Source organism: Desmodus rotundus, chromosome 9 (genome assembly GCF_022682495.2).
Source record: "Desmodus rotundus isolate HL8 chromosome 9, HLdesRot8A.1, whole genome shotgun sequence".
Classification (NCBI taxonomy): domain Eukaryota; kingdom Metazoa; phylum Chordata; class Mammalia; order Chiroptera; family Phyllostomidae; genus Desmodus; species Desmodus rotundus.
Window position 1 is genome coordinate 45,014,154 of NC_071395.1, and position 22,330 is coordinate 45,036,483.

Here is a 22,330-nt window from a genome sequence, read left to right on the forward strand (position 1 = left end):
GTGCCCCAAGGGTCCTGCTGTTGAGCAGGCAACCAGGCAGGAGGAGAGACAGAAGGTGGGGCAGGCAGTGGCACTCACGCCTTCTCGGTGCCGTAGCTGCGGTAGTCGATGGCGGCTGCTATGCCTACCACCAGGGCTGGGAAGCAGTAGCCGCCCAGGTAGTAGTACTTGGTGCGGGAGTACTCGCTCTCAAACACCTCCACCAGCAGCAGATAGAGGTGCACACCCTCTAGGCACAGCCAAGAGAAGGCAGCCAGGAAGAAGTAGTGCAGCAGGCCAGCAAAGATGGGGCAGGCAATCTGGGGGGCAAGGGTACCACAGATGAGGGCTGCCCAGCCAGAAGGCCTCTCCTCCCTCCCCCAACCCCTACCTCATGCCTGGCCCACCTCATACTGAGTCTTGTCTATGCCAACCAGGAAGAGCAGCTCAGCCAGGAAGAGGTTGATGCACAGGTTCTTGTGGATGGTATTGCGGTCGGTTTGCAGCCCCCGCAGGAAGCAGAAGGTGGAGATGCAGATGGCCAGGCAGACCAGAGAGATCACGATGCCCACCCAGGTGATGACTGACAGCAGCAGCTCATTGATGCGGCCCTGGTACTGGGGGACAGCAGAGAGTATGATCAGCACCCTTGGCTCACAGCCAGGCTCACCCTAGGCTCAGTCAGCTAAGTGCCAGCTGGGGACAAGGCCGCAGGCCACAGTCCCCCGGTCCTCTGGCCTTCTGCCCCTGGCCAACTTGCTGGCCCCCACCCCTCTCCAGGTGGCACACTCACTTCCTCATGCTCTGGAAGGCATATAGAGAGATGACAAAAGGTAACACCAATTTGCTTCTCCAGAGTGCCTTGGGAGAAGGTAGGACCATGACCAGATAGAATGAGACGTGTGCCTCATGCCCTGGGCTAGACTGGTGGCCCCCCATGCCCACAAAGCTGGCCTTCCCTGGCACTGCCCATGCTCCACTCTATTATGCCATGCAAAGCTGGGCCAGTGAGCAGGCCCGCCTGGAGCGCGCAGCAGAACGCCAGCCAGCTTACGATCTCGCGGTGAGCCATGAGTACGGCAAAGTTGGTGAGGTGGCTGCAGGCACATGTGGTGTGGGTCTTGTTGGACTCCACCAGGCGGCAGCCCTGGGTCGACCAGTAGCCCAGCATGGAGCGCTCCGAGTAGTTCCAGAAGGAGCAGTTAGCATTGAAGTGGTTCTTGGCCTGTTGTGTGGTGGTGGCCGGGGAGTCAGATCTGGGGAGTCCCCTCCAGCCCTCACACCCAGCTACAAGTATAGCAACAAGCATGGAGAAGTACCTGGGGCTCCAGGCATCTAATATCTTTGAGGACAGACTTAAGCAGCTGAGGTGGGGGCTGGTGGCCCAGGGAGGGGTGGGAACTTGCTCTTGGATGGATGAACAGGCAGTGGGGGGTGGGGTATGCAGCCTGGGAATACAAAGGATGCTGGGACCCTCATGGAGGGTGGGGATGCCTTAGCTCACCTCCAGGTGGGCAACGGTGAAGATGACAGGGTCCATGAGGAAGACGCGGCTGGACTCCTTATTGATGGAGGCTGCAATGACCTGCGAGTTCACCACCAGGGAGGTGCCCCCTGGGCTGCCCGTGCCCGTTTCACCTGCCAGCTTAACTGTGGCATTCTCAGTGGACAGGAAGAGACCCAGGTTGTTGTAGAGGATGAAGACAATTTTGACCACCCCTGGGGAGGACAGGTGTAGCAGGGTATGCCATCAGCCCTTGGCTGGTGCATCTCCAGCCACTTACACCTGGCTTTACCAGGCCTCAAGACAGGCAAGGGGGGCTCAGGGAACCCTGCCCCAGGATGACTTTACCAGGCCTCAAGACAGGCAAGGGGGGCTCAGGGAACCCTGCCCCAGGATGACTGCTTGGTTGTAGGCAGTGCCAAACAACAGGGCAGCAGGTCAGGACACAGGGCCTGGGTCCCTGGGCACCTCTCACCTGCAGAGTGACCTCGAGAGAATCCCTAACCTCTCTGAGCCTTAGTCTCAAATGGGACAATCCTCTCTGAGCCGTGAGGATCAACTGCTGCTGCACAGAGGTGCACTCTTCAGGCTGCAAAGTGTCCTGGGCTCTGGGGCTTTGGGAAGACCCTGTGAGTACCCTGAAATGTTCCACCAGCTTGAGCAGAGGACTTCTCTGTGTTGTTATGGGTCCCAACCTTTTCTCGGACTCTTAAATCCCATAAAAGCTGAGAGCTGCTGTTCTTCATAAGTGGGGCAGGCTGTCAGCTCAGGGGCCAGGCACTGACCGTTGCGGCTGTTCTGCTTGATGGTGTTGGCTGACAGCTGGATGGAGTTTTCACTTGGGTACTCCTGGGGGAACACCAGCTCCTGCACTTGGCCTTCCGTGTTAAGAACCGTGACCTCCAGGACTGTGGGGAGAGAGGATGACAGGGCATATAGGGCTGGAGTCTGTCCTCAGTCCAGCAGCCCAAGGTCAAGGGCCAGCATGACAGGGTGTTCCCTGTGGCCTCTGGAACAGGTGGGCTACAGAGTTCAAGATTTGCACTTGAACTTGCTCCAGTGAGACCACAGCACTCACCCACATTCTGTTTGGCAGCCAAAAAGCGGGCTGGCTCCCTGACATTGTCAGCCAGCAGGAAGGCACCTTCTTCTAGGACGTCCAGGAGCATGGTGGCTGTATGCACCTGCTCTGTGGCATTCATGTCCTTCCAGGACTCAAGAGCTTCTGGCCGCAGCAGGTTGTCCACTGTTTCTACCACAGCCTAAAAGGGTAGGGGTGAGGAGGGAAGGTTGGGAGTGGTACCATGAGCCCTCCCATATCCTCTGGTTCCTCAGACTGGGCTGTGTCCCCTCCTCTCAACCTCCATCCCCCCAGGGCCTCCTGGGGCCTGTCCCACATCCCTCAGTCAGCAAGAGCCCTCTGGGCCTCACCTTGATGTAGTCCTTGCAGGTTCTCTCCCGCTTGTGCATCTAAGGAAAGAGATGGAGGCACCGTCAGGCCTAGCCTCTGGCTCTACTCATCCTGACACTCTCACTGTTCAGTGTTTGCCACCAACCTGGTGCTGGGCCATGATCAAGAGTTGTTCCTAAGGGATCTCCCAACCCCCAGGACTCTCCAAGGTAGCCCAGGGAAGGAGACCACCAGGCCTGGATCCTGTCCCTCCTTCCTCTGACCAAAGGTGGCAACCCAGCTTGTAGGTACCAGGCCAGAAACTTCCTGAGCCTGCTGGGAAGTGCCCACTGTTGGCCCCGCTGCCAGGCCCCACCTTATTGTAATTCTTGCCAGCTGACTCGCGCTCGATGGGCCGCAGGGCCTGCAGCTGGGCGTCCAGGATGTCCAGCAGCTGTTCCATCAGCTTCACAGAGGATGACACGTCTCCTGCATAAATGGAGCCCCGGGTGTGGCGGGCCAGCTCACTGGCAATGTTGGCGGCATTCTCCCCGCTCTTGATCTGCATGAGGCAGAAGTGGGGGACCCGGCTCTGTCAGGGACCATCTTGCCCTGCCATGGTCCCTTTGCACAGGCCTGGCCTGCTTGGCCCTTCTCACTGCTTTCTGCTGCCCCTTCTTCCTGACTGTCTTCTCCCCAACTCTGTAGGCCAGGGAGGCAATCCCACATTCCTGCTTCCCAGACCTGCCACCCATTTGTTTCCCTCTCTCTCCCGTTGTTCCACTTCCCCCTGCACCCAACCACCCAGAGCCCAGTGTGTGAGCACAGGGTGCCTGTCTGGGAGGAGCGGCTGCTGCTGGTACCTTCTGGGCCACCTGGTTGACCCAGGGGGAGGTGCAGTTGCTGAGGTCAGGGCCCCGGGGATTCCAGAGCCCCAGGGCTGGTAGACACTGGAAGGAGGCAATTCCTGCAGGGACAGACAGACAGGAACAGAAAAGGGAGCCACAAGGAAGGAGAGAAGGACGGGTCAAAGCAAGGGGAAAAAGACGACAGAGGGGGCAAGTAGGTGAGGGGAACACGGAAGATCAGACATGAAGCAGGCCAGACAGTCAAGAGAGATGTCACTCTGAGGTGACATAAGTCACCCCTGACTTTCTAAGCTCTCCCTCTTGGCTCCCCTTCTATCCTTGCCTACAAGAATTAGAACTTTTTTGGCAAAGCCCATCTTGGAAGCCCCATCTCCATGAAGCCTCTTGACCCTTCCCTCAGATCCCTGGAGCACATGGTCCTAGCTCCACCCCTCTGGCACTTTAACTGTCTGTCTGTCCAGTCATCAGCTGCTCCCATGGCTATTTGTTCCATCTCAGCCTCAGGCTGGGACACACCAAGTCACCTCTGTGGGCTCCCTGCAGGGTCTACCTGGCGTTTTTCATGTGGCAGGGATTCAGTACTATAGGAGGGGACAGGGCATGGGGTTGGGGTTTGGGGGTACTAACTGAGCTGCTACTGTGCCCTGAGAGCTCAGCTGGGCTCTGGAGACACAGCTGCAGATGTCAGGTGTGACCCCTGCCACATGAAGGCCACACTCTGACGGAAGATGAACAGGTAAGTGTACCTGTGCTAAGCTGAGTGGTGGGCATGTCCCTCGTCCCTCCCCTGCCCAGACCAGCAGTGGCCACCCCCAAGCCAGCCACACTGAAAGTTTCCAAGGCCTCTGCACTCACCTCGAGTGCCCTTGGGGCAGGGCCTCTCCACTAGCATGCCCTGCTGGGTGGCCGGCCACTGGACCCGTCGCACCTCTCGAGGTTCACAGAAGAGCTCTGGGGACACGTGCAGATTTGGGGCTGGGGGCCGCCGGGTGCTAGGGGCCAGGGCAGTGGCTGGAGGCAGGTCAGGTCCCAGCTGGTTGATGGCACCCACTGGGTGCGTAGTGAGGGGTGCCCGGCGAAGTGGGGTGGTGGCTGTGGGTGAGGCTGTGCTGGTCAGGGGTGTGGGCTGGACTGTGGTGGTTGTGCTGAGGGGAGGGGAAGTGGCTGGGCCTAGAATGGAGAGGAGACACAAGAGAGAGTCACCCCCATGCTCAGGGCCCTGCCACAGCATGCCCGGGCACAGGGATCCCTGGCATCCTAGCATCTTTCTTGGTAATGATGTGGAAAGGTGCCTGGTTCTCTTTGGGACTGGAAGTGGATCTCCCCTGTATTCTTCCTGCCCACAGAGCTCCCTCACACCTGTGGGACCATGTAAAGGCATCAAAAGGTGGTAAGAATTTACTTGTGTGCACCCTGAAGTTTGAAAAAACAGGAGAGGACAGGCCATGAAGGAGGTTAATGGCCACCTCCCATGCTCGGTTACTCTCACTCTGGACTCTGTAACCTGGCCACGTCCCTTTCCTCTGGGGTCCTCAGTTCCCCATTATGAAAATGAAGCTGAATTAGATTAGGCTCCCTGGAGCCCAAGAGCTGCTCAGAGCTGGCTCAGGGAAGCTGAGGGGGAAAATGGAACTACAGAGAGGCCCTCAGCCCATCAACATCAGCACTCAGCCTTGTTCTGTTCCACTGGATACTTGGGCTTCCACCCAAGATTTCAGTTGATAAAGGTTCCAGGGCGAAAGTCCACAGGCCACTGTGAGAGGCAGTGCAGCTCAATGGTTGGGAAACTTGAGTTCTGAGTCCAAATTCTCAAATAAATAAACTAATAGGCCCTCGCTGGTGTCGCTCAGGGGATTGAGTGCCAGCCTGCAAAACCAGAGGGTCGCCAGTTCGATTTGCAGCTGGGGCACATGCCTGGGTTGCAGGCCAGGTACCTGGTTGGGGGTGTGCGAGAAACAACCAATTGATGTATCTTTCACACATTGATATTTTTCTCCCTCCCTTCCCGTCTCTAAAAATAAAAATAGAATTTAAAAAAAATTAAAAATAAACGAATCTCCCAATACCCCAGGGCCTCAGCTTCCTCATCTGTAAACTGGGGGCAGTAACAATGCCAATGACTGTGAGGGTGGGATAAATTATTTATCAGCTGCTAAGTACTTAGAACAGCATGTGCTGTGTGACTCTCTCAGACTTCCAGGGCTTCCCCAGCCCACCTTCAAGTCCCGGAGAACTCCCAGAGTGCGTCCCCACCCTGTGACTGTGGGTGGGGCCTGGGGCAGTGAACAGGCGCCTCCTCACCAGCACTGGGGTCCGGGGGTCCAAACTCCAGGCTATAGCGCACCACGAAGTAGTTGTTCCAGACATAGAGCTGGTTGTCGCGTGGGTTGTAGTCCACGGAGGAGACGAACTGGTAGGGATTGGGGAAGGCCAGGCTGACTGGCTCCTCGCGGTTAGCATTGGTGTTGAAGGCATAGTCCACGCGGTTGCCAGCTGCCTCACTGTCATCGTCCACATAGACTGAGCGCAGCACATAGAGGACGCCGCACACCATGAAGGCGTTGGACGCAGAGCGCTTGTCATATCCTGTTTCCCATGTGCCCTCGAAGCGCAGCGTATAGGGGTTGAGCTGGCTCACCACCAGCCGCCCATTGTTACCCTCAGTGGCATAGATGACCCACAACCCATTCTCATCCACAGCCAGATCGATGTCGGTCTTGCCCCCCCAGCGGTAGGGAGAGGTGTCATGGTAGTTGGCAGTGTTGATGACTGTCTCCCCGCTCTTGATGCGTGTGCGCAGGTCATACTTGACGATATTGCGTGTGCGTTCCTTGTTGTAGAAGACAGCGCCATCATAAACCACGAAGCCGGTACCATCTACGCGGTTGGGCAGGCGGTAGGTGGTGGTGTGGCGCGCTGCCACGTAGTCCTCCCACGAGGCGTACTCAGTCAGCGTGTCTGTGCGATAGGGGATCCAGGGCATGACATAGATGCGGTCTCCTGCCTGCAGTGGATCCTTGCACCACGCACCAGACTGGTGCTCTGACTCGTGTGTTGAGGTGGGCTCCAGCACCTTCTGCAGCGTCCCTGGGCACACGAAGACTGGGCCGGGCAGGTAGGAGGGGAGGAGATAGAGAGGAGGAGCAGGGGTGAGGGAAGGGAGGGGCAGAGAGAAAAGAGAGAGGGGAAGAGAGAGGCAAATTGGTCACAAGGCCTGGGAGGGAGCCAGGCTGTCCCCTCCTGCTGCTGCAGTCATGGTTGCTTGGTAGGGCTGGTGATGGGAAGGGGGTTTCTGGGCTGGGACCCCCACCCCACCCAGCTGCCCCTCTCCCTGGAGATGTCAACCCTGAAGGCCATTAAGAGCAGGGTTAGTGGTGGGGAGGTGGTGCCCCTCTTTCCTTTCCTGGCTGCTAGAGACCCCACAGGCTGGGGATAAGGGGTTTGGCAAAAGCCCTCCCAGATTTTCTCGTGTGCCTTAAGTGGGGCAGAAAGACCTCTTCACTGCAGCCACTGCTCAGCAGCTTTGAGGTTCCAGGGACTCAGCACCCTGCCCCTTCGCCTTCGTCTCTGCCCCCTATGGAAGAGCTAGAGTCGAGGGTCCCATCCTTCACCAACCACACAAGGACATATTTTTTTTTACTCCATTTTCTTCCTCCTGCAAAAATTGCAAGGTAGTAATGTTTCTGTACCCACTGTGGGTATAGAGGGTACCTCCCATTTCAGGGTGGAAGAAGCACCCAAAGTTCCTGACGCAGCTTGTGCCTCTGCCCCAGTATCCACACAATCAGGAAGGGTTTCTGGAAAAGTCCAGCCCCTCCCCTACAGTGCCCAGCCCTGCTCCCAGCCGGCAGGGTCTCGTGGGGTTTGTTCAGCAGCAGACACTGACACTGGTGCACAGGGATGGGAATGGGACATGGGGAGGTAGGGGACTCCCCAGGAGAGTTGAGGAGAGGGAAGGAAAGCTGCATGGAGGGAAGAGAGACAAGGTGGGGGGCCTCAGCAGAGGTCCTGGTTCCAAGGGAGGCACACTGGAGACCACCTGGGAAGAAAGGGTTAGTGCTGGCAGAGGAGAGAGGGGGTGAGCAGAGAATTCACTCCAAGGCCCAGGCCCGACTGAGGGTCCCTCAGGGGGGCAGTCCCAGGTCCAGCTCAGAGTGGGTAAGGGAGGGAACCAAGTGCTAGGATAAAGACCCAGCCCACCCCAGCCAGGCCCCCCCACCGCCCCTGCCCCGGACCCCGATTTACCTGCAACCATCCCCGGCTCGGGAGGAGGGACCAAGGCAGCGCTGATGTCAGAAAGGTGGGGGGCCCCGCCCCACCCCCCCAATCCCTGAAAAGGAGGAAAACCTCAACTGCATCTCATTGGCCCCTGCTGGCCTGCCCACCCTTGCCCCATCACGTCCCAGGGCCACCTACTCCTAGGCCCCTGCTGACCCAGTGGAGATCTGAACTCTCATGGTCAGCAAGGCCAGACTCCCCTCCTCCTCCCAGAGTGGTGACGGCCAGAGGCCCTGCCATCCAGGATGGCTGGGGCCTCCCTCTCACCTCCCTGCTAGCAGAACCCATGGACAGGCCAGGGTGAGGGTTTGCAGTGAATTCTCTGCTTCTGCTTGGCCTGTCACCAAAGCAGCTGGCCCCAAAAGGGACAGGAAGGCTGGGACCTGGCACTGGCTTGGGGGGCAGCTCAAGGGTCCCCAGGCACGAAGCAGCCAGGAACATGCCATATTTTAGGAGGGGAAGGGAAGCTGAGGGCACAGAGGTGGGCAAGGACCAGAAGGTTCCTGGCTTGGGCCCTGGGGCTTCAGCATCTCCCTATCCCCAGTGCCCTGAGGTGCTGGCCTGTATCCTGTCACCAGCACACCTGGCCTCCACCCGCTTCCTCTGTGCCCAGGTCTCCCCTCTCCCCAAGCCAGGGTTGGGGGGAGGCCCTTGCCAGCTGTGTGTATGAGGGGGGCGGTGAGAGGTCTCAGAGCCTGACCTGGTCAGAAGGGTGTGGAGGAGGAAAACGTGGTTAGAGGTTACCCTGGGGAAGGGGGAAAAGATGAGGAAGGGTCTGTCTGGGGCCTTTGCCAGCAAGGACCCCTCCCCAGCACCAAGCTCCCAACACCTCCTTTCCCTTCTCCCACCCGCCTCTTGAAGAGAAAAGATCCAGGGATGCGTATCCAAACCACCACCGGACCTGCAAGAAGAGTGTCTGGTGCTGGATGGGAGAGAGACTCCAGGAAAGAGAGAGGGAGAGAGTGGCAAGGTGTTCTGGGGCAGACCGTGGGCTGGCTGCCCAGGCCTCTCTGAGATGGGGGAGGGAGACAGCGGGTAGGGGAGCAGCTTGGAGGGACCCTGCCCCACCTCCCTTGGAGGGGATGCTCTACAGATCACCGTAATTTCAAGGCAAAAGCTATCTGAAAGGATGCTCACCCAGCCTTTCCCCTGCTGCCAGCCTCAGAGCTATCAATTTCCCAAAAACTCTCGGGAGGAAGCACCTACCCCCAACATCCCACCTTCCAACCCCTTCAGCTGCAACCCTTGCCCTTCCCTCCATGACAAACAGTCCAACCCACCATGGAGTCTTCCTGCTGCCCTGCTGAAGGTTAATTAAACCTGGCAAGAAATTACGGTGCTCCTGGAAGTCCCCATACCTGGCCCATACTGTCCCCTCCCCGCTCTCCCTGGTCCTCTAACCACAACAGCCCAGAAGAAACCCTGACTGCAGCTTTGCAAGTGTTTCAGAACCAGAGAAAAATGCTCCCCCACCCCACGCTCCCCCCACCGTGAGGCCCATCCCCACCCCTTTGCCCTCCCCCATTTGACAGGCTGCCCTCCCAGGGCTGGGGACAATTTATACCCCTCCCCAGGGGTGGGCCCCCAGTAGGTTGAGGTTGGGGGTTGGGGGCCAGGGGTGGGGGAAACTGGTGCTCTGTGCTCCAAAACAGCTCTGGGCCTTGAAAACACCAAACCAGAAGGAACTTAAGCCACCAGGAGCCCAAGAGATAGGGCCAATCTGCTCTCCAAAAGGAAAACAAAAGTGTCCCCTCCATCCCGCCTCCCCCAACTGAACGTAAGTTATCAAAGTTGGGGCAGGAAGAAGAGAGGAGAAAGACAGCTCACCCGGTGCCCCCCCACCCCGCCCCCAGTCGGGAGCCAGGGAAGGGGGTCCCCACCCACCCAGGATGCTTACAAACTTCTCCTGAAGGAGGCAAAAGAAGGATGAGAGAGGGCCAGGTCCCCTTGGCAGGGCCAGGGACTAGGAAGGAGGGACAGGGTGAGACAGAAAGAAAGAGAGGCAGAGAGAGAAAGAGAGAGAAGGTCCTGGCCGTGTACTCAGAGAGGAGCTTCCTCGGGTGTCTGGAGTGTGGAGTTGCCCACGGCTGGACCAGGGCTGGCCCCACTGGGAGGACACCTGGGGTGGGGGCTAGCAACTGGACCCAGTTGGACAGGTGGGAGAAGAAGGGGCCAAGAGGGGAGGGCGGGTCACATAAGTATAGTACAGGTAAAACAAAGTGTGAGTTAGGGGTTAGCATTGGTAACAGTGCGTTTACCTTTCTGCTCCACTTCTACTTTAAGCATCGGAAGAGAGAGAGAAAACAAATTGAAAAAAAAAATGCGCAAGAAAAAAAGAGAAAAAAAGAGATTAAATTGCTTTCGTTTCTTTTTTGGCAACATGCCCCCTTTTCCTTCCTTTCCTCACTCCTGGTTCCCCAACCCCGAACGTAGCATCAGCTCAGCCCCCACCCCCAAGTCCCTTCCTCTGGGGTGGGGTTGGGGCAAGAGGTCGAGGGGGAGACAGTCACAGGGAAGGGAAAACACGCAGGAAGACAGAGACCAAGAGAGACATGGGGTGATGGGGCTACAGGCAGGTAGGAGGACCATGCCTTCAGATGTGAGTGGGCACCCTCATGGGAGAGGGGAGTCCAGGCTGGGAGGCAGGCTCTGGTTAGGGGGGCACCAGGGAGGGAGTGGTAAAGGGTACACTCTGATCCCTTCCCACCCTGCCTGCTGCCCTCCTGCCAGAACCAGGGGCCCAGGGGAAGGGGTTCAGTGCCTTCTGGGACCTGGGTGCCCAGAGCTGAGAGAACAGGCTGAACTCCTTCCCAGTCTGTGCTGGCCTCGTCGGAGTCCAGCTGGGTTCCCCCAAGCCCTCACAACCCAGAAAAAGCCAACACAGAGAAAGGGTGACAGAGTGGACACAGAATGACTGAGAGGCAGACAGGCGAGCCCCCCTGGGCCTCAAAGAGCTGGGATGGGGAAACAGAGGCAGAGAGGGAAGAGGCTGGGTTGGGGAGACATCACAGACAGGGCAGGACAGCAGGTGGCACAGACACACTCTCCCGAGACTCAGTTTTTCTGCCCAGCAACCCCCCTGGGGGCCCCAGGAGCCAGGAGCTCCACGCCACCTGATGCTTGGTGGGCCAGTGTACCTGGGGGAGGAAGGGGGCATGGTTAGATTGTGCACAGCTGCAAGGCAAATCCAGCGTTAGTCGGGCCTGTCCAATGTGTGTGTGTGTGTGGGGGGGGGGTCCCACACACCACTGCCCCCTCCCCATGGTAGTCCCTACACCCACCGACAGGCCTGCACCAGCACTGGGATCACCCCAGCCTCTGAAGCCTCCAGGCTCTGTGCCCCTGGCCCCTCAGGAACCTTGTACCAGGGTCTGGCTCTTCTACCATCTCTCTGGGGGTAGGAGCAGGGAGTTCCACAGGGGCAGGGTGTGGCTGCCTTCCCAGTGTCTCATCCAGGGCCTGGAACACAGGAGGTGCTCAGCAAATGTTTGGGGACAAGTGAGTGCCCAGCCTCCCTCTTCTGTGGCCTAGCTTCAATCCTCCTGGTAATCCCAGCCCCCGACCTCTGGGACCAGAAGCTAGCTCAGCCCTCAGGTCTGCTTGTCTAGAACACACGCAGCCCCACTGTGCCCCCGACACCACCGCTGTATGTTTGCATGTGCGTGTCCTGTCTCTCCCAGAGCTCAGGATAGCTCCCTCCCATCAGACTGGGGGCTTACCCATCCCCTGGGCTGACCGGCCTACCTCCTGGTCTCTGTGGGTCGTGTTCCTGCCCACCCCGGGGTCGGCTCAAGGTCTCTCCACTCCTTTCCTATTCAAGCCCTCTAAACTTTTTTCCTGCTTCTTTACCTATGTGGCATCCACTTTGGGCTCCACTTGGACCAAGGGATTTTTTCCTGCCTTTAACCCATCCACCTCAGGAGGAACTGGGTTCATCATCTGTTGTTAGTTTTATTTTTGATTACCAACAGCAATAACAATAATTGTTAGTTCTAGCAGAAACAATGACTGCCAAGTGCCCAGCACTCACTAGGTGTCAGGGACCATGCCAGGCACTTCCTGGGCAGTGTTTTGAAAACCCTGTCAATAGCTGGGGAAACTGAGGCTCAGTGAACTGAAGCAACATGGCTGAGGCCACACAGCTGGCAAAGGTGGGCACCACTTCCTTCACCTATGGCTCAGGGCACATGGGGAGCATTATCCATGTTCTCTCTATTCCTGGCAGCATTCCAGGAAAGGTGTTTGGTCCATTCCCCCACCACAGATGAATATACGGGTTCAGCCGGCTTAAAAGGGCACTTGGACCATTACTGAGCACATCCTGACCCAGGCTGGGTCTGAGCGCTGGGGGTGAGGACACGGCCACTGCCACTGGGAGCAGACTCTGAGGCTGGCCCTGGGCCAGCTGCTTTGCCCACACCATCTCCTTGACTCTTGCCTCCCCTACAGCGGCCCAGTGAAATTAAGTCATTTGCTTAAGTTTCAGAGCCAGAAAAATTCAAGAGCCTGGCCGAGCTTCGGACCAAGCCCAATTTCCCCGCTGTGCTAAGCTCCCCACCTCCTGCCCTCCTTCCCTGCTGCCCCAGCCCTGGGGGTGGGCAATGTCCCCAGTGCTGTGGGAAGGCTTCAAGGATCAGATGGGCGTCCCCCTCAGGTGGTGGCTGGAGGCCTCGGTTGCTGAAAGCAAAGGGTGAGGATTAAAAGAAGAAAGTTATGGGAGCACAGAAGCGATCCTGTTTTCCCCAGTGTAGATCGTCACCTGCGTGGAGAAATCGAAGGTTGGGGGCTAAGGCTGGAGTGGGAGGGGAGAGGAGGGTGAGTCATGGGCACCTGTTCCCCACCCCCACCCCACACACTCTCTGGTGGCCCTGCCTCCTCCCCCTCTGCTGGGAGGCCCCACCTCCAGGTTAGCTATGTGAAGCTGGGGGCTGGGGGAAGGAAAGGGGTGGCAGAGGGAAGTCTGAGGGTAGGAAAGAAGGATGGTGTTAAGGGCGGGGTGCTGAGGAGGAGAGACCCTGTCTTTGTCTGTTCTCCTTGGCCAGGTGGAAGAAAGCCAGGCCTCTGGCTCCCAAGATAACCTTCCTCAGGCTTCCTGGGGGCCCCTCTCAGTCCAATATGGCAGCACTTCCTTGCAAACTGGAAGTGCTCTCATGGCAAACCAACTAGGAGATAGAAATCTGTGGAAGATGCCTCCAGCCCTTCACATTGAATCTGCCACGAGGCCTCAGTGGTGGTCTGCCTCTCTGTGGGCATAGAGTCCAGCTGCGAGGACTGGTAAGGGGCAGGACCAGGGGCTTGTGAAGGGTGAGGAGGACAAGAGAAAGGAGAGACAGTGCAGAGAGGAAGCATGGTGAGTGAGAGGGAAGAGCAAGTGTGTAAGGGTGGGGCTCAGGAAGGGAAGGGATGAGAGAAGAATAGGGACAAAGAGGGATTATAGGGCAGCAGGGTTGAGGGGAGATGTAAGTGTGCAAAGCAGAGTATGGAGGTGTGGCCTTAAAGTGTGTAAACAAACCAGAGGCACAAGAAGAAGCAGAGCAAGTGGGCCAGGGTAACAAGAGTTGGAGAAGGTGCTCCTAGAAAGGCACAGAGTCTTCGGTGGTGGCTGGGGGGTCAAGGGAGGAGAGGGGCAGGCACTGAGTATGGACAAGGATGACTACGAGAAAAGAATGTGCGAGAGAGGGAACAGGCCCAGCTGTCCCCCATGAATCTGGCCCCAACTTGGTCGTGTGTGTGTGTGTGTGTGTGTGTGTGTGTGTGTGTGTGTGTGTAGCAGGTCAAGGTGTCTCCTCCTCGCTCACTCTGGGTGGGGGAAGGGCCCATGTTCGCACGAGGAACAAGATGACTCACTGTAGGGGACACAGTCGTACTGCACCTCCAGGTACTTGTAGGTCCCAGGACAGGGGTCAGGAAAGGCGTCAGAGCCAGCAACCACAACGCACTGGGTGCGGTTATTACACCTGTAGAGGAAAGATGGGAGCTGGGATAAGACAGGCCTAGAACTGGGGGGCCTCTGGGGTAAGGACAGGAATAGACACCCCCAAATTGGGAAGGAACCATTGAGACCCAAGTCAGGCGCCTTTTGTGGGCACTGTTTTCTGCTTCCTGCCTGCTCTCTCTTTCCCACTAGACAGGTTTCTTCTACTCTCCACCCTGGCATGGCATCAGCCCATGAAGGGCTCCCCCGGCCACACTTCATCACTTCCATCCTATCTGAGTGCCACTGGTGTTATCACGTCCTTGCGACTTTTCCCTAAATTGACGGTAAAGCCCATCCTTTGTTCATGAAGAGTAAGACATGTGAAGCCACACACGGGAGGCAGTGTCTTTGCAAATGTGCTGTTCATGAAATGCTCACAGTGTCCATCTGTGTCCACGTCTTTGGACAGCGCTGCTGTGAGGATGGATCCGCAGCCAGAGTATCCAGGACAGGGGCACAGTCCTCACCTCAAGGTGAAGCCATTCTTGGCTCCCCACAGGGAGCTGTGAGTGCCTGTTAGCTTCTCAGGGCATGGCTAACATGTAAAGTGAGGCACACTTAACAACAACGAAGAGATGTTTCTCCTCTGTGGTCTGTCCCCACAGTCAGGGTCTCTGTTTCCTGGAGCAGCCCAGGTTTCAGCCGGCAGGACAGTGACCTGACGGGGGATGTGCAGGAAGCCATGTGGGAGAACTTGCTGACAGGAAGGAGGCAGAAAGGGCTGCTATGTCTTCTTTCTCCCATCCTAACTTTAACGAATGAGGATCTGCTCACACCCACCCCCCTCAAACCCTTTCTTTCAAAATAGAACCTTGGCCTCAGAAGCTTAAGCAGAGAGTTACCTATGACCCCAAAACCCCACCCCTTGTTATATTTCCAAAAGAACTGAGAGCAAGTGCTTAAACCGCTGTTTGTGCATGAATATTCACAGCAGCATCACTCACACAATTGCCAAAGGGTGGCGGAAACCCAAATGTCCATCGGCCGGTGAATGGATAGACAAAACATGGTCCATCTGTACAAGGGAATATTCCTTAGCCATGAAAAGGAATGGAGCGCTGACACTCACTAAATGCGGATGAACTTTGAAAACATCATGCTGAGGGAGAGAAGCCAGACACAAAGGCCACGTTTCATGATTCTGTATAAATGAAATGTCCAGAAAGAGACAGAGAGTAGATTGGTGGCTTGCCAGGAGGAGGAGGGAATGGGAAGTGACTGCTAATAGGTACAGGATTTCCTTTTGGGACAATGAAAATGTTCTGGAACTAGGTAGGGATGGTGGTTGCACAACCGGTAAAATATACTAAATGCCACTAAACTGTTCACTTTAAAACAGTGAATTTTGGCCCTGGCTGGTGTGGCTCCATGGACTGAGTGCCGGCCTGCGAACCAAAGGGTTGCCAGTTCAATTCCCAATCAGGGCACATGCCTAGGTTGTGGGCCAGGTCCCCAGGAGGGGGCGCTCAAGAGGCAACCACACATTGATGTTTCTCTCCCTCTCTCCCTCCCTTCCCCTCTCTCTAGAAATGAATAAAATCTTTAAAAATAAAATAAAATGGTGAATTTTGTTATGTCAATTTCACCTGAATATCAAGTAGAAAAGAGAAAGCCGCTGGCCTTCCAACTGGAGACTGTATGTCCCAAACCACCTGCAGCGGAAGCGCCTATGATGGGTGCGGGGAGGCACCAACACAGGAAGCAGGTGTGGAAGGTCTGCTCAGCTCCAATTGCTGTACTTACTCTGGGGTGTCTTTGTCAGAGCGGTAAGTTGTACCCTGATACAAAGCACCTCCAGGGTTAAAGACAATGGAGCAGCAGCCTCCTGACACTCCCTCAGTCCTGGCACCCACACTGCTCAGCATTAGCCCCTCTGGAACTGAGAACCCATGAGCATCAGAACTGAGCCAGCTGCTGTGCTAGGTGCTGGGAAGACACCACAGATCCCAGAGCTCGTGCTGATGAACTCTGAGGGAGAATTTGGAGGGGCAGGAAGGAGGAGGAAAGGGGTTCCCAAGGAGAAGGGGCACCGCCCAAGCAGACTTGGAAGCTAGATTGTTTCCACCCATGCAGGGGAGACTGGAAGGGGAAAGGGGGCAAGATTATTGGGAGGGGATGGGTGCTGGAGAGAGTAAGGGTGGGAGGGAGGGGCAGAGGTGGCTGGCCAGGCTGAGCCACCTTACCACGCCTGTCCTGTGCCAAAAACTCTCTGGAGGAGCTCAGGGACTCTGCCCAGTGACATATTCTAGAATCCTCTGCTAGCGGTCAAGGGGCTGCAGAGCTGGCCCAAGCCCTCCTTCCCTTTTTCAACTCTGTGCCCAGGTCCTGGAGTGAATCCTACATCCCCACAAGTATTTGGCAAAAATTCAGTGAGTGCCTGCTGCAGTGACAGACAAAGTTCCCTGTGCCCGTGGGGCTGACAGTCCAGTGAGGGAAGACATAAAATAAACAACATAAAGAGGCAAAACATCTGATGGAACTGTTGGTAGAAGTCAGGGCTAGGAGAGAAACAAAGAAGGGGAAAGGAAGGGGGAGCTGCGATTTTAGAAAGGGTGGTCAGGCAGGCCTGGAGGAGAGGACAGTTGGGTGAAAATCCCTGAGTGAGGGGAGGGAGGAGCCAGGTGGCTGGGGGAACAGCCAACACAAAGGCCCAAACCAAGCCCTTGGGAGAAGATGCCTGATATGTGTAAAGAGCAGGTGGCTGGATGGAATCAAGGGGGAGCGTGGAGCAGGTGAGGGCTGGGAGAGGAAAGGGCAGAGCATGCAGGACCTTGCAGGCCGAGGGAGGGCTTGGGCAAGTGAGGTGGGAGGCAGGGAGGGTTCTGAGCAGGGATGTGCCTGGATTCAGGTGCTCACCCACGCCCTCTGGCTGCTGTGGAGGGAACAGGCTGTAGCTGGCAAGAGGGGACAAGGAGAGGGGGCAGAAGGTACTGGTGGGGGGGGAGACGTGGACTTGGTACGAACAGTGGTCAAATCAGTGTAACATGAAGGAAGCACGGACTAGCTAAGTGCATTGGCTGTGGGTATGAGAGAGGCTTCAGCAGCTTTGAACACGCAGTGCCTCTGCCTGGCACAACCCCACGCTCACATTCACGCACACACACCCAGTCACGCACACTCAGGCACTCACATTCCCTCACGCTCACATGTACTTCTGTCATCTGCATTCAGACGTCACCTCCTCAAAAAAGCCTGACCAGACTCTGGGCCCTCCCTCCGCTCCTATAACACCTTTGACCCGTCCTGCCACTGCTTCTGCACTGCAGGCCCTTGCCGCCTCCCTATGAGCTTCTGGAGGCACCAGGCTCATGTGTGTATGTGGGGGGCTGGGGTACAGACTGGAGGGAGACAAGCTGAGTGGGGGATGGGCTGGGGCTTCTTTGCTGTTAGATGGCACCTGCAAACAGCAAAGAAGGTACGCAGGAAATGTGTGTGGAATGTACAGAAGAAAAGATGGAAGGTGAAGAGGGTGCACTGTCCAGGGGATGCATGGAGGACAGGCACTTTATTCAGGGACTCCAGGAACTACTGTCACCCCTCCTCCGAGAGCCCGGAGGAGCCCCTCACCTCTGCGACATAATCTTGAAGGCGTCTGGCAGGTAGCACTGCACATTCTCCATCTGGAAAGGGTCAGCGTCACAGATCTTATCGTCTGTGCGTCCATAGTTGGCATTTTCCACCATGATGACATCGCTGCCCGGGCACCGCAGCTCGATGGGGTAGCCTTCACATGCCAGCTCCCGGCGCATCAACCCAAATGGGAGCCCAGCCCGGCTCAGGCCTGTGGGAACAGGGGAGGGTGTCATGCTCAGCACAGGGAAGGGAGTGAAGACCCCACAGACAAGGAGCCACCTGCACCGTGGCTGTGTCTGAGACACAAGCTGTCCAAACCTCAGCTTATTCATCTGTAAAATGGACTTCTCCGTGTGCCCAGTGTACAGTAAAGTTGTTAACCTGCTCAAAGAGAGTTTGGCCTTTGCCTCAGGACCTGGGAGGACCCTTCAAGTCCTTTTGGAATATTCTGCCTGATGAGAGTGTTTAGCCCTGGCTGGTGTGGCTCAGTGGACTGAGTGCCAGCCTGCAAACCAAAGGGTCACTGGTTCGATTTCCAGTAACGCCACATGCCTGGGTTGTGGGCCAGGTCCCCAGTAGGGGGTGCATGGGAAGCAACCACACAATGATGTTTCTCTCCCTTTCCCTTTTGTCTAAAAACAAATAAATAAAATCTTAAAAAAAGAAAAAAGAATCTGTTTACCTGGGGGTCTCTGGCAATGCCAGTCTGTGCCGACATAGTCTGTGCTGTTATTGTGTCCCGTCCCCCTCACCAAGTTCCTATGTGACCAAATTTAGAGTTAGGGTCTTTACAGAGATAATCAAGTTAAAAGGAGTCCATGAAGATGGGCTCTAATTCAATATAAAAAGAGGAAATTTGGACAGAGACACCTGAGGGAAGGCCATGAGGAGACAGAGGCAGGAGATGGCCAGAGAGAAGCCCAGAACAAATCCTTCCCTTGGGGCCCTTAGAAGAAACCACCCCTTTCCATGCCTTAATCTTGGGCTTCCAGCCTCTAGCACTGCAAGGAAATAAATTTCTGTTGTTTAAGCCCCTCAGTCTGTGGTACTTAGTTACGGCAGCCCTGGCAAGCTAGGACACTAACAATGTGGTTTCGGGTGGGAGCTTTGGGTCATGAGGCATCAGGTGACCTCTGGAGGGGCTGGGATTAAGATCAGCCATGTGGGTGGTCTATATGACTGAGCCCCAGTAAAGGTGGTGGACCCAAGGCTCAGGGGAGCTGCCCAGATTGGCAGCACACCCGGTGTGTTGTCACTCAGCACTGCCAGGAGAGTTAACTCTGTCCTCGGCTCCACTGAGGGGGACAACTGCAGGCTCCACGCATGGAACTTGCCTGGATGCTGCCCCATGCACCTCTTCTCTTGGCTGAAACCCTAACTGTAAGTTTAACGGCATTTATGAATGCTGTGAATCCTTCTAGCAAACCATCAAACCTGAGGCTGGTCTGAAGGACCCGCGAATTCCAATTAGTGTCAGAAGTGAGGGTGATCTTGGGTGCTTTCCTAAACTCACACCACCCCACACAAGAAGAAGTGGCATGGGGGCTGGGGGAAATCACTCATATTCTGGAAGAAACCACAGAGCTTGACTTTGCCACTTTCCAGCTGACAGGCCTGGCGTGCCCCTTGGCCCAGGGATTTTCACAGTGTGAGAAGGGATCAGCAGCACCAGAATCTCAGGTCAGCTGGTTCAGAATGCAAATTATGGCCACCCTACCTTGAGGCCTGCCGAATCACGATCTTGGGGTGAAGCCAGGCCTCTGGATATATGCAGCCACCAGCAATTCTGATGCACACTCCTTTGGACAGCCACCCCTGTAGCCTCCCTAGGCCTCAGTTTCCCGGTCTGTAAAATGGGCACCCAGAGCCCAGGATTCATGCACTAGGCATGTTTGTGAAGGAAGAGCTGAGCATGGTGCTTCACAGGGGGAGCTGAGCATGGTGCTGTGAAGGGGGAGGGTGCCACCAGAGGTGCCTCCTCGTGCCATCTGGGACCCTCCCAGGGTATGTGAGAATGAGAGAGCACACCCTGGGCAGGCCCAGCTCTTAGCGGGATCGCATCGTCACATGCCAGTCCTCGTCATGGAGGGACTGAGAGCTTGGACAGATGGGTGTGAATCGCAGCTCGGCCACTCCCTGGCTGGTGGCTTTGTCCAGTCACTGTCCAGTCACTTTGCCCAGTCTGTGCCTGTTCCCTTCCCTAAGGGGCTGACAGCTCTCACCTTGTAGAACCAGAATGGGGGAGGGACACAGCAGCACACAGTGAGACAACAGGGTGCTAATTACTGTTGTTATTAACATAATTAAGGCAGTCCCTGCAGGACAGAGCAGGCTTGGCAGGGTCCAAGCCAGCAGCAGGGGCAGCCACCTTCCCAGACACCGGTCCCAGCCAGGCCTTGCTGGGTGCCAGCAGGGAGTGGGGCTGCACAGAGTGGCTCACAGGCTCCAACACGGGGGCACCTGCGATTTGCAGAAAGAAGGGACCAGTTCGTGATGGCAGCAGAGCTACGCAGTCCCCTTTTCTGAGATATGGTCCCTCCACTGTTGGCTGGGGACCCATGGGGAATGGCAGCTAGGCCCCTGGGGTTTTCTGGGGTGAGTTGTCCCACTCGGGGGAAAGTTTTACATGTTCCTCCAGTACCATCTGCTTCCACAGCTAATTTTAGCCCTTCTTGGGTCTGGGAGCAGGCTGGGGGTGGAGGGCTGGGGGGCTGGCTCAGATGGGTCTGGGGAGTGAAAGCAGCTCCTCCTGCCCCAGCTGAGGCTATGGGGCAGGGGCTGGATGGGCAGAGAACCCGGGTACTGGGGTAGCAGAAGGTGCCAGCTAGCCAGAGTGGTGCCAAGGCCCAGGGGCAGGGTTGAATAATGCCCTCTCCCCTTTAGAGGCTTTCTGAAGGTGGGGCTATATGATGGGACCCTGGGAAGCAGCGAGGGGTGGGCAGGGGCCATGCCCCAGAGGGAGAGGCAAGGCCAGCAGGCCCCTTTTCTCTGCCTCCCTCCTCACCTTGCCCTTGCCCGCCATGGGGACCGTAACTGAGTAACTGGTGAGGGTAGGCAGGCAGGCCCAGGGCACTAATTGTGGCACGCACAAGATCCCAGGGCCGGCATAGGGCTGAGCTGGGTAATTAGTTGTTTTTAAATAAATGTCAACGGGCACACTTTAATTAAGCCTCTCCCCAGTGAGAGCCGGGCGATGTAATCACAGACATACACAGACACACACAGACATACACATGAGCCTCAGCTCACCAGGAAGGCCCCCCTGGTCCCAGGGTGCCACAGCCTGCATCCCAGGCTCTTGGACCCCTGGGTGTTGGGGGTGAGGGGCTGGGAACCCCTCAGTGGTGCTGGGGGTGTGTAACCACCAAGTCTTCCTCTGGCCTGGTTCCTCTGAGGTGTGGGTAGGGCGGGGGCTTTAACCAGTGATCCAGAGGTATTTCAATGTGTTACCCACCCTCCTGACCGAGTTTTGGAGGCATGACCCAGCAGCACCTACCTTGGGTGGCCGAGGTGACCAGGACAGCGGTGATGCAGAGACTCCACAGCACGGCGGCCAGGCGGGCCATGGCAATGGCTGGGGGCGTTTCCAAGGCTCTCAGTGGCTTGTGCAGGGGTCCTTGCCCCTCATCACCAGGTGGGCACCACAGCCTGGGCCACCAGCCTGGGGAGGACAGGGAGAGTGAGGTGGAGGCCACTCCTCAGCAGGCCCAGGACAAGGGGCTTTTGGGCCACTCCCTCCTGCTGGTGGCCAAGAGCATCTGGTCTGCAGGCCCAAGAGAGGCCAGCCCAAGTCCAGCACCTCCACTGATGGAAGCCGTACCCTGTGGCCAGAGACTGCCCCCCCTCCAGGGCCTCTGGCTCATGCTGTACTCCCACCCCCACCCCAGCAGATAGGCCCACCTGTCTAGGCACCTCAGAACCTCCTGGAAGTACCTCCTGTGGTTTGATAACCACTTCTGGTGACAGGGGCAACTCATCAGGATGTCACCAGGCAGGCCTCAGACCCTACATCCTGGGGAAAGGGACCCACCAGAAGCCTCTTCCCCATCCTGAAATCCTGACCCTGTCTATTGGTCCTCCAGCCTGGGTTCTTCCCCTGGCAGAGCACCCAGGGTGGGAACCGGACTTGCAGCCTCACCCTGCGGATCATAGGCAGGAATTCAGGCCCTGCCCCCTGCCCCCTACTTCCTGGCTCTCTCCCTCTGGTAGCTAATTAGAATCCAGCTGGCTGGTGCCACAGATGGGGACCAGGGACAACCGAGTCCCCTCTCTCCTTTCCAGGGGACCTTGGGGGTGAGGTGGAGACAGACAGGCAGGGGGGCGGGTACAGTCCCCTTGAGGGCCAGGGAGGGTAAGGAAGGGCGAGGACTGGGTGCCCTCCCCTGCAGCCCTCTCCACCCCTGCCTGCTCATCCCCCTCACCCGGGCTTCTCCAGCACAGGGCTGGGTTCTGACCCTTTATCTCCTCCCTCAGTCCCTCCTTCCCACTTCTTGCTGCCTCAGTTTCCCTTGGATGCTCTCAGGCTGCATGCCCAGATCTACACTCTTGACCCTTTGCTGAATCTTCACCCAGTTTGCCACGTGTGGCCCTGGCCCAGCAGCACCAGCCTGGCCAGGAACTTGCTGGAAACATATTCCCTGGGGAGGGCCGGCCCTCCAGTGTACGAACCCCCACTCTGTCCTCTCCCACTGTCGCCCCAGCGCCTCTCCCACCATCTGAACACCATCAACCACTTAGTAGTTTCCCAATCTCTCATTTCC

At 57.0% G+C, this 22,330-nt stretch overlaps 1 protein-coding gene across 4 annotated transcripts in view; it reads right to left on the minus strand.

The window, feature by feature from the left end:
- ADGRL1 (adhesion G protein-coupled receptor L1) overlaps positions 1-22,330 on the minus strand; it is a 46,271-nt gene that overhangs the window by 10,002 nt on the left and 13,939 nt on the right. For 3 of the 4 annotated variants that reach the window (XM_053910590.1, XM_053910589.2, XM_053910588.2), the window contains exons 2-15: positions 21,067-21,231; positions 17,565-17,778; positions 13,868-13,977; positions 6,044-6,844; positions 4,598-4,912; positions 3,737-3,840; positions 3,250-3,435; positions 2,915-2,953; positions 2,562-2,745; positions 2,269-2,391; positions 1,484-1,698; positions 1,034-1,204; positions 387-596; positions 79-299 (exon numbers count right to left, since the gene is read on the minus strand). In XM_053910590.1, the coding sequence (XP_053766565.1) occupies positions 79-299; positions 387-596; positions 1,034-1,204; positions 1,484-1,698; positions 2,269-2,391; positions 2,562-2,745; positions 2,915-2,953; positions 3,250-3,435; positions 3,737-3,840; positions 4,598-4,912; positions 6,044-6,844; positions 13,868-13,977; positions 17,565-17,778; positions 21,067-21,136 (2,963 nt within the window). In that variant the 5' untranslated portion in view covers positions 21,137-21,231. Of the gene's footprint in view, positions 1-78; positions 300-386; positions 597-1,033; positions 1,205-1,483; positions 1,699-2,268; positions 2,392-2,561; positions 2,746-2,914; positions 2,954-3,249; positions 3,436-3,736; positions 3,841-4,597; positions 4,913-6,043; positions 6,845-7,987; positions 8,073-13,867; positions 13,978-17,564; positions 17,779-21,066; positions 21,232-22,330 lie in introns of those variants that run through there. The other variant, XM_053910591.1, reaches the window with a different exon arrangement.